The 19,646-nt window shown below is 27.1% G+C and overlaps 1 protein-coding gene across 1 annotated transcript in view; it reads left to right on the forward strand.

The window, feature by feature from the left end:
• Positions 1-19,646, forward strand: part of LOC105846130 (polycystin-1-like protein 2) — a 194,334-nt gene that overhangs the window by 147,680 nt on the left and 27,008 nt on the right. Inside the window, exons 25-28 of the mRNA XM_065804171.1 lie at positions 1,064-1,226; positions 16,402-16,738; positions 18,392-18,566; positions 18,713-18,909. Coding sequence (XP_065660243.1) covers positions 1,064-1,226; positions 16,402-16,738; positions 18,392-18,566; positions 18,713-18,909 — 872 coding nt within the window. The remainder of the gene's footprint in view (positions 1-1,063; positions 1,227-16,401; positions 16,739-18,391; positions 18,567-18,712; positions 18,910-19,646) is intronic.

Consider the following 19,646-nt stretch of genomic DNA (forward strand, 5'->3'; position numbering starts at 1 on the left):
TTTATCACTGAAAAGAATCTTTGACTAATGTTGATTACTCCATTTTAGATGCTGTAATGCAATTTCTTCTCTGGCATTTTGGTTAAGAAAATCAGTAGTTTTTTAGCTAAATATCTTCCAAACACATTTAGGTGTTTTGGAAGAAATATTTTAATTCGTTTCATAAAAATAATTCATTTGTTTATTCAAATCAACAGCTGTCGAACAGGGTTTTTCGTTGCTAAGTTTTACAAGTTTTTATCCTGGCAATATATTATTTTGTGTGGTTCTCTTACTTGCTTTCGAATCTTTATGGATCCATATTATATTCAGTTATTTCTCTTCATAATTTGTCTATCAGGAAACCTACTGGCTCAATAAAGCTGTGGGGTCTTACAATATAAATTTCCACTTGAACAGTACTCAATATCCACTATCACTGTCAATGGATACCCGGACACCCAATTACCTGCCCGTTATTAACTGTTCGGGTTGCATTTTCGAATGATGGGTCATTCAAAAATGCAACCCGAATAACCATCATTTTATTTAAATTTAACATCCATTTCATAAATTTTTATACTTTAAAGCCATTAATTTTATTACATCAGATTAATAATATTAATTTAGTATACGAAAGAAGATATTGAAGTTCTTAAAATTAAAAATTTTATAATTTACAATTTCTTATCACTTTAGAATCTTTACCACTTAATATAATAAATGTACCATGCAAGGTATAATGTTGAGACTTTTAATAATTAAATTTGAATCAGCAAAAATATTTCTTTTTTTTAGAAGTTAAACTTTTTTTATAAGTTCCCTTAAATGAGTTATATAAATTTTTGAATTTCTTTAATTTGTCTTTTTTTTTAATTTTTCTAAATGTAAAAAGAGATATCTTCTTAATGTTAATTTTAATATAAATCTTTTTTTACCAATATACCTGAGTAGCAAACAATATTGGCGAAATATTGTTGACAGTATGTAAAGTATACAAACAGTATTTACGCAAGTATTATTTATGTACATGCATTTTTGTAAATAATACTAGTATTTTTTTCTATTTTATGAACATATTTAGGTAATGTAACTGACAGTGGATTGAGATGTCTAAAAGGTCCAGAAAAAGATTGCTTTCAAAGATCAAGCTGTAGTGTTTTAATAATGGCTACACAAAGTACTCTTGGTGACTTAGATTTTATTCAAATATGGCATGATAATAGTGAGGGAGGATGGTACATAAAGTGAGTATCAAGAGGAGATTGTTTTTTGCATCATTATCTATTTGATTATATTCAAATATGACATAGTAATTGTGAGGAATGAAAGAACATAAATTTAAGGGGAAGATTTTAGTTTTAGAAATTAATCAAACAAACTTTACTTTCATAATAAATGTTTTTACTGGCAGTGACAAAACACATTATACATTTTTTTTATTTTTAAACTTAACTAAGGCAAAAGCAAAAGCTTCAGCAAACCCTTATTAATCCATTTTATCTTTTTTTAATAAGTTTTAAACTCATCTTTAAAGTATTTTATTGTGCATTACTTTAATGTATTGAGCAAATTTAAAATATTTATTTATCATTCATTTAAATAAATATATTTAAAAAAATTTCTAAACATTTTAATGAGATTTTTTCTTACACATTTTAAAATTAGGAGCATTTTTTTAACCTACCCAATAGCCTAAAATTTTTTATTGCATACAAATATGTAGCTTTTTCAGCGGAGAAAATAGAATTAGCCTCACCTTAATTTTTTGTTCTAATTTAACAAAAATGACAGTGAAACAATTATTAAATCTACTTTAACTCTTATTATCTTCTACTACAATTAAAAAAGTTTATAAATTGGTATGTTTAATTAATTACAAGTGGGAAAAAAATTAAAAGTAGTCAATTTGTGGAGAAAATTGAATTAGCCTCATTAACGTTAAATACAAAAAAATATTTTGTTTTTACGCTTATTTAATATTGAGAATTGCCTCCTGAATTTTTAATGACTTCAAATATGCCACTTGACCTAATAGTCACAAGATTTTGGATAGTTTCTATAGATACTTCATTCCAAGCTTCTTTGATACGAGTTTTTAGCTCCAAGGTGTACTCAAATTGCTTACCATTTTCATAAATCTTTTGAGAAAACATTTCCCATAGATTTTCAATTGGGTTAAGATCTTGACTTCATGTGGGCCATTCCATTACGTGAATATTTTTTTCTCTAAACCAAGCTTTTGTAAGCTTTGAATTATGGATAGCAGCATTATCTTGTTGGAAAGTGAAGTTTTCACCCATCGATTCATCACCATGTTCAAGCAAACTTATTTCTAATAAATCAAATTAATCCTGTGAATTCATTTTTGTTGAAATTCATGCCAGTAGAAATTTACCAGTAAAGACGAAATCCCCCCAAACCATAATAGTTTCACCACCAAAGTTACGACTCCAATCCAAGTTTCCTTCTCTTTTCAAAGATCGTGTAAGTAATACTTATAGCAGGACTATCTAGATTAAAATTTTTTTCATCGCTTAAGAGAACTTGATGCCACTCTTCCTGCCAAGGCATGTGTTCTTTTGCAAATTGTAATCTAACTTCTTATGACGAGCAGTAAGTTTTGGTTTTGGTTTACGTTTTTTCCAAACTGTGTTTGGATCTTTATGTAAAGTTTGTCTCACACGTTGAACAGATGAAGTTAATTGTAAATCAGCACAAATTTGAAATGCAGAAATATGCTGAGCATCAGCATGACGTACAATAACTCGTTTAGTACGATTATCAGTTTCACGTTTGCCACCACTTCCCTTATAAGTACCATAATTCCCTTATAAGCACCATAACGCCAATCTTGAAGTAATTATTAACCACTTTTGGAGATTTTTTATTTTTCTTCGCAATTTCCCGAATAGACAAGCCTGTATCTTTGCATGCTTTGATTACTGCTAATTCTTCATTCGTTAAACACTTACCATTTCCCATTTCAAATTAAGGTATCAAAAACCAAATGTTAAAAACTTTATGAGCACTGATTTCACAGTCTTTGTTTAACTTACAAATAAAAACAAAAAAGTCACAAATGCGTATCACCAGATCAAAATATACAAGTAAACTGAAAATAATGATTGATGAAGCTAATTCTATTTGTTACACTTTATGGTTTTATCAAATGCAATTTAATTATGCTATATTATAATCTAAAAAGTTTTTGTTTGAAACAATAATTATATGTATGTGGATACAAAAAATACACAGCACAAACTTACAGATTTACCAAATGTTGGATCAGTACATGGTGAGGCTAATTCTATTTTCTCCACTGTAGTTGTAATACCGAAAACATAAGTGAAACCACCAGCCACTACACAACAAGCATCTTTGAATATTGGTAAATGTAAATATTTTTACATATATTACAACATGATAAAGTAAAACATTTCTATTTGCTCAAAAAAACTAAAGGTTCCACTATTTTTGATTCCTTCATTATTGACAGAACTTTCTATAAGTATTGTTTTTCTATGAGTTCACAACTATTGATATTTATTTTATATTTATTCCTATGGCTTATTATTTATTGCTGTTATTTATAGCTATGGCATAAAATTCATATTGAAGGTATCCATATTAAAGATATCCATATTGATACAGAAAAATTTTTATATAATACACACTCTAAATCCATTACTATAAATTACATCAATTACAGCCTAATTTAGTTTTTTTCTTTTACATACTTTTTTTTTTTTAAATTATAAATCAGTTTATTTAAATCTTATTTTATAGATCTGTATGTTTTAGCTATAACTTATTTTACGCCTTTTAACATCTATTTTCAATTGATTTTGTGATTTTATTTTATTTTTATTTTATTTTTGCATTTACTATTGCAATTTGCAGTTGTTTTAATTTTTTTGATAAAGTGTAAAAATTCAAAAATTATTAGTTTACTTAACAAAGATTAATAGATAAACCTTTGCAAAAACTATTTTATGTTTCTAATTTAACTCTACTTAATTACTTATTGAAATATTTGTTTAAAACCCGAATCAAATATAAATATTAAAAAATGTACAAATCATGTTTATTTTAAAAGTTTTATTTGATTTTAACTTTAAAACTGCTAATACTGTGGCATTTTTATTTTTTTTATTTTTTATCATTTTAAAAGAAAATAAACTGGCAGTGATTTTTTTGTTTTCACAATGATTTTTCTGTGTTATATAAAGTTTCTTAGTTATTTTGGTTCACAACCGAAGATGTTTTTAAATTTATTTATGTTTACTCTTTATATCTATGTAAACAAAATGTTTTTTTTTTATCAGATGCTTTAATATACTTTTGTAATTTAAAATTTTTAAAAATGAACAAAGAACTTATGCCGGAGACAGATCTCTAATTTTAAATTACACTTTCTTAAATATTGGTATCATTTAACATTTTGCATTTCCAACACCTAGTTGGAAATGCAAATGATTTTGCACAAATTTTAAAACAAATAGGCTTTAGAAAATACAGAACCCTTGTCTTAAGTATTTTTTTAATTAAATTAAATTTTAATTAATTAAAGCTTTGAAACATTAAAACAATAATGATCAAGTTGTTTTAACTTTTTAAGTCCAGTTTTTTTCAGCGTTTACTTTAAAATCAAAATTACTTAGAAAATTATTTTCTTTCACTAACACTGATTGGAATTTGATTTTAATTAAATTTACAATATCTTTTTTTTAGACTTCATTTTATTTAATAAATGGCCTTAAAAATTAGAAATTTTCACTGAACTAAAGTTCAGTGAAAATTTGCCTTAAAAATTAGAAAGTAGTTATTTCAGTAACCAATACAAACAAAATTTTATAGTGGAAACAGCCTTTTAAAATCGCTGACTTAGTAAATCTCTGAGAAAAGATAAGATGAGATGGGGAAAGCTTTGAGATATAAATTATTTGCTGATAATAAGTAAAAGTTAATATAAAAGGGTTATTATAAATGTATTATAAAAATAGCAAACAAGGGGAAGGAAAGGGGGAGTCGAAATAAGCTTGAGGTGGGTGGGAAAAATTTGAAAAAATCAATAAACCTCCCCCTCTCTTATATTAAGGACTCAGGAATATTTGATAAAAAGTTTTTTTATAAGTCTTAGTATTATTATATAATAATCATTTTATAATTTATATTGATTTTTCTTGGTATCATATTATATTCATTTTATATTATTATGCCACTTAAAAATTAATTTGCTATAAAAGCTGTATAGATATATAAAAGATATATATGTATATATATATATATATATATATATATGTATATATATATATATGTATATATATACACATATATATATATATATATATATATATATATATATATATATATATATATATATATATATATATATATATATATACATATGTATATATATATATATTTATATATATATATATATATATATACATATATATATATATATATATATATATATATATATATATATATATATATATATATGTATGTATATATATATATATATATGTATATATATATATATACATATATATATATATATATATATATATATATATATATATATATATATACATATATATATATATATATATATATATATATATATATATATATATATATATATATATATATATATATATATATATATATATATATATATATATATATATATATATATATATATGACCTCGTTTTTATGTTTTAACTTATGTGGTAACCCCTTTGCGTAAATTTTTTTTTTTGCCAACCTTATGCCAACCTCTAACAGTTTGAGGTTGGTAATTTATTGCAGACCTCATTTTTCCTAATTCCGAGGGCTACACATACACTCACACACCACACACATTGGCTCATACTTAATTTGGTACTCTTTTCTTCTTTATGGTAAACTAAGATTATTTTTAATTATTTTTACTATGTTTTAGCTCTTAAACTTAGAGATTAAACAAAATAACTAATAATAAGAAAAAGCAATTACTCCAATCTGGGATTTCTTTAAAATTGATAAAAATAATTCTTAAAAAGAAACTTGTAAATTTAAAACAAAAAAAAAAAAAAATTAAGAAGAGGAACTTAGACCCTCATTTCTACCCCCCTTAGTCTCACCCCAGAACCCTATTACAATGTGTGTGGGTGTATCAGTATGCATCGGTCGTTTATGTGTCTGTACATATATGTATGTTCATACAGGAGTGTTGATGTGTACGTGTACATGTGTGTGCATACAGTTATGTCTGAATCTATCTTCTCGTACCCAACCCCCTTTAACTTGACTCTGTAACCTTAGAATTATGTAAATGTGTGTATAATATATCGGACATATATTGTACGCTATATAAAATATTCTAAATATACATAAACCTCTTTATAAATAGTATGAAGAACTTAATGGATTATACAACGAATATTACACTGCCCCAGAACCACTGAGCCAAACTGTGTTGCTATAATTGTACTGCATTTCCCAAATAGTGCTTACAAAAATAGCAACAAACCCCACACTCTCATATATCTTATAAACATATGTTGTAAAACATATCTTATAAAATAACTCTGACACCCCATAACTCAATCTTTAGAAATTAAAACCCACCTAAAGCCACATAAGAGTACAATGTCCTAAACCACAACTAAAATCAACATAGTTTTCACAAAGTCTACCCATACAAACAATCACCACAATATAATTAAAGGAATACAACCCCTTTAAACCCAACTAAAAGTAGCATAACTTTTTGAATTACCAAGTAAATCTACATAAAAACACAACCCCTTAAAACCCAACTAAAATTTATATTAATTACACATGGACCACCAATATAGATGATCATCCCCACATAATTTCAAGAAGGGGTACTATATTTCACACCCCATAACTCAACTTTTTGAAATATCATATTGTAGTAAAATGAAGTTGATTGGATAGTGTGGAAAGTAAAAGAAGATATTTGGATAGTCTGGAAAGCTAGTTGAAAATTGACGATTTGAGTTGGCAATAGAAAAAGCCAAAAATTGTGGACCTTAATGTCAGCATTCGCTGACACTAGACCCAAGCCATTAAGTGTGATGAGCATTAAAGTAACCAACAACAACAATATTGGTAGACGGATAAAAAGAAAGGGCTTGGTCAATCAGATCAGAAACAAAATCAGAAAGAGTGCAGTCTTGAGATGAAGTAGAGCATTATTGAACAAAGAAAAAGGACAAAAAGTGAGGTGGTGCGAAATAAAAGTACCTAAAAGAATAGCCTGTGGGTTCAACAAAACACCTAAAAGAATAACCTGTGGGTTCCCGACAAATGAATTCTTACGAATGTAACTGCTCAGGCCAAGCATGTTACTATTTTATTTACGGATTAATGGAAGATAACAGTCAACACTACGATCACAAGATGAGACAGCTGAGCAAGTTATTCTGATGAACTTTGCAAGAGATATGACTCAACAGAAGAAAAGTTACCCTAAAGGCCTCTTATATTAGTTAATGATAGATTTAGTGATCTTGGTGAAGATAATGCTTTTTATATATATATATATATAAATATATATATATATATATATATATATATATATATATCTATATATATATATATATATATATATTTATATATATATATATATATATATATAAATATATATATGTATATATATATATATATATATATATATATATATATAAATATATATATGTATATATATATATATATATATATATATATATATATATATATATATATATATATATATGTATGTATATATAGTTTTGTTGTATTCTTTTAGATATAACACAGCTCTTTTTCGATTCAAGAGTAGTGGATGTATATATATATGTATATATATATATATATATATATATATATATATATATATATATATATATATATATATATATATATATATATAATAATGATAAGCTGCGGCAAACAATAAAATGTTGCTTGAAAGGGGTAGCAACCCTTTAGCTCTTTGCCAGTAGACAATGAGCTGTAGCAGCAATTCGGTACAATAACTTTAATACTAGTGTTGGCTACAGTGTTTGTCTAAACGATTTTTAAATTCATTAAGATGACGAAAGTCAATCACAGTTTGTGGGAGTGAATTCCATCGGTTTACTACTCTGTTAGAGAAGAAATTGAGTCTAGTTAAAATAGCACGCATGTTGCTATTGAGGTCAGAAGCGTTAAAAAACTCTTTGTATTGACAATGAGAGTGTCCTCTAGTTATTCGCACAGATGGATAGCCGATTTGTGGGTTAATCCAATAAATATTTTCTAAATTATTTATAAATTTGAAGTTGTAGATTAAATTACCTCGATTACGTCTTTCATTTCGTGAGGTAAGATGAAGGTGTGCTAATATGGCTTCCATGGATAAAGCTTTGAGAGGTGGAATTGCTTTGGTGGCACGGTTTTGGACTTTTTCAATTTTTTCAACGTTGTGTGCAGAAAGATAATTCCACACAGGAACAGCATACTTAAGGTGAGGTCTGACCAGCGATGTGTAGAGACTCTTCTAAACTTGTGCACTTTTATAAATTAATGATTTCTTTAGTTGACCGAGAACAGAGTTAGCTTTTGATGATATTATTTCAACGTGTGTATCCCATTTGAGGTTGTGTGAAATGCAAATCCCAAGATCTCTTTCACTGTACGAGGAATCAAGAAGCTGCTTCCCTTGCTGAGTCAAGATATAGTATTGGTGGTAAAGATTTTTGCTTTTGTTAAAGTGTAAGATAAGTACTTTTTGTAATTAAGTCGTAAGCGCCAGGTTAGAGTCCAAGACACAATGTGATTTATATCCATCTGGAGCAGAGCTGGGCTCTCAGGTGTAGAATTTGTGGAAATAACTTTACTGTCATCAGCGTATAACTTCATTGGATTGCTAACTAGGTCTGTTATGTCATTATTGTATAAGATGAATAGAAGTAGTCCTAGAACAGATCCTTGAGGGACACCACTGGTGACTGGTAACGAATCTGAAATGGTGGAACCCATGACAACTCGTTGCGTTCTTTTAGAAAGAAAAAAATTTATCTAATTAAGAAGCATATTAGAGATACCATAACCAGAAAGTTTGTGGAGCATAAGATCATGAGGAGGTATGTTAAACGCTTTTTCATAATCTAAATATAAAACATCTACACTATAGCCTTTTGCCATTGAGTGTAAGATCTGATCAACAGTTTCCAATAAATTGGTAATGAATGATTTTTTTGGAACAAAACCGTGCTGATTTTGAGATAAAAGATTATTTGCACTTAGATACTCGGTTAAACAATCTTTTACAATACGCTCTAGGACTTTTCAACAAGCAGGAGTTAGGGAAATCGGTCTGTAATTTAATGCATCAAGTTTAGATCCTTTCTTGTAAAGTTATGTTATGTTAGCTTCGAGCCACGCGGCTGGGACTCGACCTTCACAAATAGATTGTATAAATATGTAGGAAATGGGCCGTTCAGAGATGAAGAACATTTGTCAAGGACGTGTGGGTGAATGCCGTCTATGCCTGCTGGTTTATGCAAATTTAGGTTTGAAAGTAACACTTGTATGTAGTTCTCATTAAGTCTATTCAAGACTGACGTCTCATCAATCACAGAAAATGTGCGCTTTTCGAATGTTGGCAGCGATTGACTCAAATTTAAAGGAGTAAAAACAGATGAAAAGTAATTGTTAAGGATTGTAGCTATATGGCTTTTATTAGAAGTAATGTTTCTATTTGACTCTTTCATAGACCTTAATTGATTTTTAACTTTAAGTTTCATGTTTATATACATATATATAAGTTTTGGATTTGTCTTGGCTTTTTCGGATTTAGATTTTTCATATTGTGCTATAGAATGAGTTAGAGTTTGATTTACTTTATTGCAGCTATTATTGTATCGTTTAGTGTCCAGACGCCACTTAGGGTTTTTCCTTCTATAATAAGGTTTTTTTTTATTTTTTATAGCAGAGATTACTTCTTTTGTGATCCAAGGTGTGTGTAAAACAGAATAATTCGATTTGATTGCATTTGGTTTGATTTGATTTGATGGCATTTGAAGATTACACCCTTCAATATAGATAGATTGGAATACATTATAACATTCATTATTATTTAAATTTTTAAAACGATTAACCCAGTCAATATCTTTGAAATACATGTTTAGTTTTTCGAAATTTTCATTTTTAAAATCTTGACGAGGTGAAGAAAACCGATTTCTAGGAGGGTTTGACGATTCTACAGCGAAATTCCAAGTTAGAATTAAATGAGCTCGTCCTCTTTTAGTGCACCCCAGTTAAAAATGTCTTTCAAGAGAAAATATACGTTGAGATGACTCAGTTAAAATAAGATCTAGAGTGCTGGATGGACCTAATATAGACTTCAATTGAAAAGTATAAAAATTGAAATGCTGTGTTAAATGATTTGAATCAAATGTTTCATTAAAGCTATCAGCTAGAGAGTTTGTGGTAATAGCTGTGTTGTTATGCCATGTGGTATAGTCAAGGTTAAAATCTCCAGCAATAAGAATACCAGAGTAGTGTTTTTTTTCGACTAAATTAGATGCAAAATTTATAGAGGCCTAAATTTGATTATTTACAAAGTTATTGCTGAGGGGTGAACGGTATATACAACCAACTAGAATTTTTTCAGTTCCAAGATTAACTGAGCACTAAACTTGTTCAGAGTCATTGTTAAGTTCAAGATATGTTACTTCATGGCTTGTTAGTGTATCAGATATATTAATGCAGACTCCACCATGAAGATTAATTGTGCAATCATGCCTATATGCAATATAATTAGTGAGGTTAAAAATAGAGTTTTCATCACATAAACCATGTTTCTGTGATAAAGACAAGACTAGGTGGTGCTTTTGAAGTTTGAATAAGGCTTTGCGTAGTAGTTTAGATTGCCTTTGTTGAACAGGAGTTTGATCTGGATTGATGTAGATTCCATTTCGAGCATTGTTGAGTCTAAGTTTATGGGCAACTTTGAGAATTGTATTTCTATCATCTACGTTATTAAAAACTACTTGTAATGGACCTGTTTGTGTTGAGGTGCTTTTGCCACCTCTAAAACGTCTAATAGTAACATGCTTACATTTAACATTTAGTTCGTTTAAAAGTGATGTAACTAGCATTTTATCATGTTCAATACGGTCGGCAGCGACTAGAGAAGAAGATGTCTCAGTACCAAAAATAATAACATTTTTTTGTTTTTTTCCTCTTTCCTGAACTTTGCGTGCATTTGCATCAAGCAATTCTAGTTGAACGTTTGGCCTTGTTACTTTACCTCTTCCAGAATCTACTGAGGCCCAGCTGGAGCTTGTTATATTGCTGCTGTTAGTGTAAGGTTTTAAAGTTTGTGATTCAGAAATGCTGACATCTAAGGCCCACTGTTTCTCAAGTTCTGTTACTTTTGCATCTTGAATAAGTTTTTCTTTTTGAAGATACTCTATTTGTTCACGCAAACTAGAGTTTTCATCTCTAAGCATACAAATTTCATTTGTTGTATCTGTTTTAAATGCAAGAAACTCATATCGAAGTTCTTCGTTCTTACTTATTGCAAAAGCAACTGAATTCGCCTTGAGTTGTGTGGCTGACATTTTCAACTTCTGACTTTATAAAGTTTGCTGTTTCTTATCTTGAAAGGAGGGCTACCACCCTTAATAACAGTGGATTATCTCATGGTCGTGAAACATTTTATATATTAGTTATCCTTAATAACACAAATACTGTAAAAAAGTTTAGATGTGTTTTTTTTCCGTCTTCGTATTCCGTCTTTCGTTTTCGTATATATATATATATATATATATATATATATATATATATATATATATATATATATATATATATATATATATATATATATATATATATATATATATATATATATATATATATATATATATATATGTATATATATATAGTTTTGTTGTATTCTTTTAGATATAACACAGCTCTTTTTCGGTTTAAGAGTGGTGTATATATATGTATATATATATATAAATATATATATATATATATATATATATATATATATATATATATATATATATATGTATGTATATATATATATACATATATAATAATATATATGTATGTATATATATATATATATATATAAATATATATATATATATATATATATATATATATATATATATATATATATATATATATATATGTATATATTTATATTTATAAATAAACTAGCAGAAAACATCAATCAAGTGTATTCTTCTGACCTATTTTTACTATTCTCAAATATCTTTTTAACTGTCATACATGCTAAGCAAATATTATTTCAATGTTTCTGAAATTCATAACTATGAAATCATTAACTCACAACAAATTTTTAAATATTTAGTTGTAAAATAATGACAAGGTATACTTTATTTTATTTTTTCATGAATTTTTGCAAACATTTTCATTTTTATTTGAAGTTCCACCTCTTATTTAAATAAATAATTTTCAAAAATCAGAAGTAAGAAACAAATGATGTTTTAATTCAATTAAAAGTATAATTTTATTAATATATTTATAATATTTTCTTTATTTTAAGTTAAAGATATTATTAATGTCTTACTTTAATTTAAAAAATTTAAGATATAAAGTAATAACTTACCAAATTCAGTCAATGATAGAAAAAGGTTTTTCTTGTACAAACTGTTGGAAACAGACGGAAAATATTCTTACTACTAATTATAAAATAAAATGTTAACTTGTTTTAGAGTGTATTTATTAACACATAAATGTTAAATTTAAATAAGAAAATTTGGGCTTTTTAAAAAAATTGTAATTTTAAAAAGTTAATGATTTCTTGATTGTAATATTCTGCACATCGTTTGTACTATTATCTTTAATATTTAGATATATTTTTTATTACAATATCTTTTTATATTAGGATTTTTATTTGTCTTAAATTAAATTAAAAAAGAAAACAGCATTTGCTAAAGACTACACAAAACGAAGTCATAATGAGCATGCATATGTGCACTTGTTTTACAATATATTCATGATTTTTGAGCCTGAAATAACATGCTGAGCAATTCTTTTTATCAAAAGCTCTAATGTGGCAAAATAATCCTTTTTTCTTATGCTACCAACTTTTTGTCTTCAAAAAAGTTTGAAAGAATGATGTTAATGGCAAACATGCTTTTTTCCTCGTTACCCATTAGTTATGCGTGATCATAGATATCTAGACGTCATAATATGTCTGATGGATATCTTTCAGATAATGCGTGCTCACGGGCACTTGTTCTTGTTTTTGGTTTTCAGGTCAGGTTATTCAGCTACTAGTAACTTGTAACCCTGTACATCCTGATTCATGTCCGGCTGCTTTGTAGGATACATTTTTATAGGAAAAGGCTAGGAGATGTCAATTCTGACTGAACATACACCCTGCCTTGGGTCTTTTAATTAAGTAAAGGTTGGAGATATATCAATAAAAATAATCATCTCTGGCAGATATACAATGCTTCCAGCTACTGTCTCGTAAAAGGCCTCCTAAGCAAAGACTTAATTGGTAGGCAGACTATCTGTTGACCAGATTCACACCCCTTCTTCATTTATTAGGCTGGCATAGATGTATTTATAAAACAATTTTTTTCAATTAGGATGTTGAATGCTGGATCTTCTGGTCTGATTGCAAGAGTTTTGCATGTGTTTCTGTTTTTATGACTATGCAACTCATTCCATTATCTCCTGATTAGGATACAACTCTAAAACTCAGTTTTATGGTTCTGAAGCGGGCTGGTAGTCAGGTTTCCCGAACTCTATGGTAGCTCTCAGGGATGATTCCATCAACAGCTGTAAAATATCAGAATACTATCAGTTACTATCATAACCTTTTTTCTGATCATTAATAGGATTTACGATCTTCTTTTTCTACTGCTGATATGTTAACGCTAAAAAGTGATACAAATGTATAGAGGTTAGGGGCTATTGCTCTTGAAATTTTTAGAGTCTTTGATAAAATTTGCCATGCAGATCTTCTTTATAAACTCTCTTCTTACCGTGAATCAGGTAACATCTTTAAGATCATTAAATCCTTCCTCATTGATTGTATTATAAAGTTTCTCTTCGATGAACACTTTTATTCACTTGCTGTAACGTCAAGGGTTTCTTAAAACTCTAATCTTGGCCCTATACTTTTTTAATTTAGATTAACAATTTTCCAGAAATTCTTGCATTATCATGTTCATATATCAGCATGGTCGCTAATGATATGACAATTTATCTATTTTTTGATAAAAAGCAAACACACTTTGATGGCTTGGAAGAGGCATTTGAGCTTGAAATGGATCTTCTGTTACAGCATAGGGTTTTTGGTGGCTGATGAACTTTAATTCATATAAAACTCAATTTTTTCAGCTAATCCTTATTGCAACAATCTAGATCTTCCTATATTTATGAACAGTAATGTATTCAACAAATCATCTACCTTTTGTCTTCTAGGATTAACTCTTACTTCCGAACTTTTTTGAAAACCATATATCAAACCCTCTGCAAAATTATTATCTACTAAGGTTGCATTCCTTTATCCTGATCATCACTTTTTTAATCCAGATTCTATTCATTATCTCTATAAATTTCAAAATCATCTTTGTATGGAGTACTGTTTCCATATCTTGATTAGATCTTTGAATGATGCCCTTTTTCTTTTAGATGAAGAACAAAAATGCAGTGTAAAAATAATTGGGCCTGCTATTGCAGCCAATAATATCTACAGCCTATAACCATTGTCACATCAATGTAATGCTATTTCATTTTCTTTTTTATTTATAATTACTATAATAAGAACTGATCTACTAAAGTTTATTCTTGTGATACTTTTTATTCAATTCATCTCATCTTTTTACTGTAACAGTAAAACTCTACTGCTGATTTGTTAATATGGTTTACACAATTTAAAAATATCTTTCTAAATTAATTGAAAATTAATTTTTATTTTTTGAGATTATAATAAATTTTCATTGTTTTTTTTTTTAACTACTACCGTAAAACAAGGTGACTTTAATAATGGAGGTGACTTTAATAATGGAGGTGACTTTAATAATTTTGTCTGTTAGTTACAAAAGTATCAGCCTAAAAGAATTTGCAAAATAAATATCTAATTTTTTTTTTCTTATGGTATAATTATATTCTGCGTATATACTTGAAATTATAATGATTGTGAAGTAATTCTAACTCACGCAAATGTGTTAGGATTAACCTGACATAAACAACATCAATAACAACAAATCTTATGATTTCAATTACTTGCGATTAGTTGCTTTATAAAAATCCATATTGAGATGTTCAAGGAGTATTTTCCAGTTAAAATACCACTAGAATATACCGTTTTTTTTTATTTACTTCCAATCAAATTTGCACAACCAACAGTTACAGTTTGCAAATGTGAAAAATGTTGATAAAATGCACAAAGTGTATCAAGTATGCTATCAACAGATAGAACATTACTATCAAACTTGTTTCAAACATTGTTTTTTATATTATATACATATATATATATAAAAGTATATAATAGTGCTATGTTTATTTATTTAGTTAAGCAATATTACCAATAAACTTTATTTTGTCCATTCTGTGGATATACTTGATAACCAAAGTTTTTTTTAAAATTGATAAGTTTGTTGGTAAAATGTTGTAAGTTTGCTTGTATATTGTGTCCTAATTTAGTAAAACTACAAAAAAAAAGTTTTAATGACACTTGTGAAATGGGTTAAACTAATAAGCCTTAGGAAATTAATTGATTATCAAAGCAATTGCAATTTTTTACTATAATATAAGTTAGTAGGACCAAAATAGAAAAAAAAATTAATGAAATCCTATAAAGAAAAGATATAATGCTATATCATCAAAAAGAAAATCAGAAAAAATGATAAAAACAAATTTTTTTTAAAAATGCTTAAAAAGCTATCAAAATCACCGCGTTTTATGGTAGCTGTTATGTAAACATTTAAATTTGTAAACTAAATTTCTCACAAATATCAAGTTGTGATCAGTTTTCAAAAGGTCTGTATCAGTTTTTTCATAATTCTTCACAATCTCATATTTTAGGTGGAAGTGAAAACATTTTAACAGTTGATTGGTATTTAAATCAGATACAACCTGCGTAATTTTTTTTTTTCTGAGTTTGGTGCCATACTGTTTTAATTCTCTTTAAACATAGAAAGCAGAATTTTCAAATAAAAGCTGGAGATAATTCTTTCAAACAAACAGAAATTGTAATAACATCACAAACAATGAAAATATATTACCTATTTAGCAAGTATGTTGAAATTTAAGACACTTGATAATGCTAAAAATATGCCAAAAGAGTACACTTTTAGCTACACTTTTTAAGAATAAGAAGATTACCTTACACTTTATAAAAAAAAGTTAGTTTTCTACCACCCTTATATTTTTGTTTCTAGAAATATTGTTATCACTGATCTTCAAACCAAAAAAAAGTTTTTATTTATTGGTCATCGTTGGATTGCTACTAACTGCAACCCATCTTCAGACTGTGTTATTCCAGTAGCATCAATTGAAGAGTCTACAAATTTTACTTTTGTTTTTAAAACAAAGTTCTGTAATAAATTTCTAGATGAACATTTATGGTTTTCAATATTTGCTTCTCCATCTAAAAGTAACTTTACCAGATGCCAGCGGTTGTCTGTTGCTGTTTCCTTGATGATGACTTCAATGGCGATAAGCACATTTTTTTATAAGCCTGTTCTTCCAGCTTATCCAGCTACCGTCAATAAAACTGTAAACTTTGTTTTTACTTTTTTATCAGTTTGCCTTTTCTGTTAATTTTTTTATAATTTTTTTATTATTATTATTAATTGTTGTTATTATTTTTATACTGCATTTTAAATATTTATATATTTATATACATTTTTTTTTAAAATGCAGTTTTTTGAGTACCAGGCAATATATATGACAGCCAATACAATAATTATATACAAATTTTAACAATTTATGTTTCTTTTTTAATACCATTTGTAAATCAACCCTTTTAAGGTTATTTTTGAAATTTTTAACTGATCTAGACTCCACTACTTATTCCCGCAAACTGATCCATTTAAAAACAACTCTTTTTATAGCAAAGTGCTTAAGTTTACTTAAACAATTTTCAATAAATTCAGATGTGACACAATGATTCTAACCTCTACTACTGGAGGCTGGTCCTAATATATAAATCAAATGCAATTGTGCTTAAACTGTCTTTATATCAATACATTTGAGGCCACTGTATAGTTTATATTGTAACTTCTTAGTATCAAACTTCTAAAGTTGTCAAGCCTAATATCTTTAATTTTTTATTATATCCCAGATGTTGTAGTTCTGAAAAAGTTGCTCTTCGTTAAACTTTTTAAAGTTTTTTATTATACTTTATGCCAAGATTGAATTGCAAACTACAAATGTGATCTAACAAACATGCAATAAAGCAACTTTTCGAGATATATATCTTTGTACATAAAAGTGTTAATCAATATTGGAAGCATACTATACCTTTACTGACAGCATTTTTTACATGCCTTTCCTATTTCAAACCATTTTGAATATAAACAAATAAATATTTTTCAAGAGTAGGTCCCTTAAGTTTTTTAGTTTACTATTATTTTTTATGAAATAAGGACATATTTTCTTACTCGAACCAAAATTCAACACTGATTTCCATTCCATTTTAAGTCATATTGAAACAATTTCAACTCAACCTCAGAAAAAATAGGTGCAATTTTATTCTCATTGGCGTACAAATAATTTTATTCTCATTAGCGTACAAATAGCATTTATTATTATGTGCTTAGTAAATTATTTACATTTATCAAGAAAAAGAGTGGGCTGAGCACAAAACAATTAATACGTTAACCCCATCTGTTTTGCTTTTTCTGATTACTACTTTTTATATTCTATTTGATAAAAATGACTCAATCTATTTAAGAGGCATACCAACAATACCATTAGCATCAACCTAAGAGCATAGTTTTATTTGCAATTGCTTTGCTCTTTCGAATGCTTTTTAAAAGTTGGTATACAAAATATCTTTTGAAATATTATTCAATAATACCCTTGTTAAGATGTCAAGGAATTTTAGTAAATTTGTAGTGAAGCTCTTTCCTATTAGAAAACCATGCTGATTGTTTGCTAATGATTTCTTTGATATTAAGTGCTTTGTTATACTATCACCAATAATTATTTTTAATATTTTACATGATATTGACATAAGAGACACATGTCCGTAGTTTATTGACTTTAACTTCAATTCCCTTTTTTAATTAAAGACGTTATATTAGCCTCCAAATACCACCTGGAACTTCATCTTCTATATAATTTTTAATACAATATTTTTAATATACTATAAGATATGTAATCAATTTGATTTTGAGCATTAAAAAAAATTATTAAAATGTTTAGGTTTTTTTGTTGCTGGTTTCTTCATTAGCCAAGTTACCTATAGAACTATTATTAATAAAAATGTTTCGTTCAAGGTTAAGTTCTTTAAAAAATGTTAAAAGCAATTCAAACAAATTTATAAAATTATCAATGATTGGTGAAAAGAAAAAACAAAACAAGATATATCCCTTGCATAGTATGTACAGTTATTTGTCACAAACTCAAATTAATTAAAACTTATAATTTCTTTTCTTTAATTAAACTTTTAATTTAATAATTAATTAGTTAAAATATAATTTATGAGTTAAAATACATTTTTTAATGTTAAAAATTTGCTTATAGATGTTTCAAATGAAAACCCTAATGAACAAAAAAAAATGGTCAAGAAAAAATCTTATCTATTCAACTGGTGTTTATATATAGGATGGTTTATTACTGTTGGAATTACATTTGTTTGTGGCTTTATAGTTTTGTTATATGGATTGGAGTTTGGAAATGCTGAATCATTAACTTGGTTGTCAAGTGTAGCTATTGATCTGGTGTGTTTTTACTTTTTTTATTTTTTTTTTCCATTTATTTTAAAGAAAAAAAGAAATGTGATTATTTATATTATATTATAAACAATGATGTTTCTTATTTTTTCATAAACTCCACAACTTCACAAGGTTTAGGACTAATATTGTAAGAATTCTTTAAATATTAAATATCAAAAAGGAGCATAAATCTTATTAAGCAAGATTGTTTATCAAGGATTTGGTCTTGAGACTTTTTTTCAAATTTTATTAAATAGCAGTGTCAAAACTTTTTGTAAAGTTTTTTTTTAGAAATAGTTTAATTTGTACTTTGTTAATTTTGGGGGCTATGTTTTTGTTTTTTTCACAAAATGTTTTATATATGAAATAAATAAATAATATATAAAATTTTAATAAAATATACTTTTGATTATGATTTTACAAATCGGATTAAGTATTGATTTTTTATGTAAAATATCAATCTATTAGGTAAAATTTGTATATAATGTAATATACACCGTTACATCTTCCGAAATGATTTATTGCATTAAATCTTCTGGAGGAGAGTTACAGAATAAAGCACTAAAATCCACCAGTAGTTAGCAAGTATTGCAGCTGGAGATGTTCTTTTATAATAATATTTTTGATTTTTAATGAAATCATCATCAAATGATGTCTTCATGATAAAAATTAAGATGAGAGTATATAAAGTAGTGCTTAAAAGCATAAAGGTTTGTGGTGTCCGAGAAGATCAATCCAAACGT

Source organism: Hydra vulgaris, chromosome 08 (assembly GCF_038396675.1).
Source record: "Hydra vulgaris chromosome 08, alternate assembly HydraT2T_AEP".
In the NCBI taxonomy this organism is placed as follows: Eukaryota; Metazoa; Cnidaria; class Hydrozoa; order Anthoathecata; family Hydridae; genus Hydra; species Hydra vulgaris.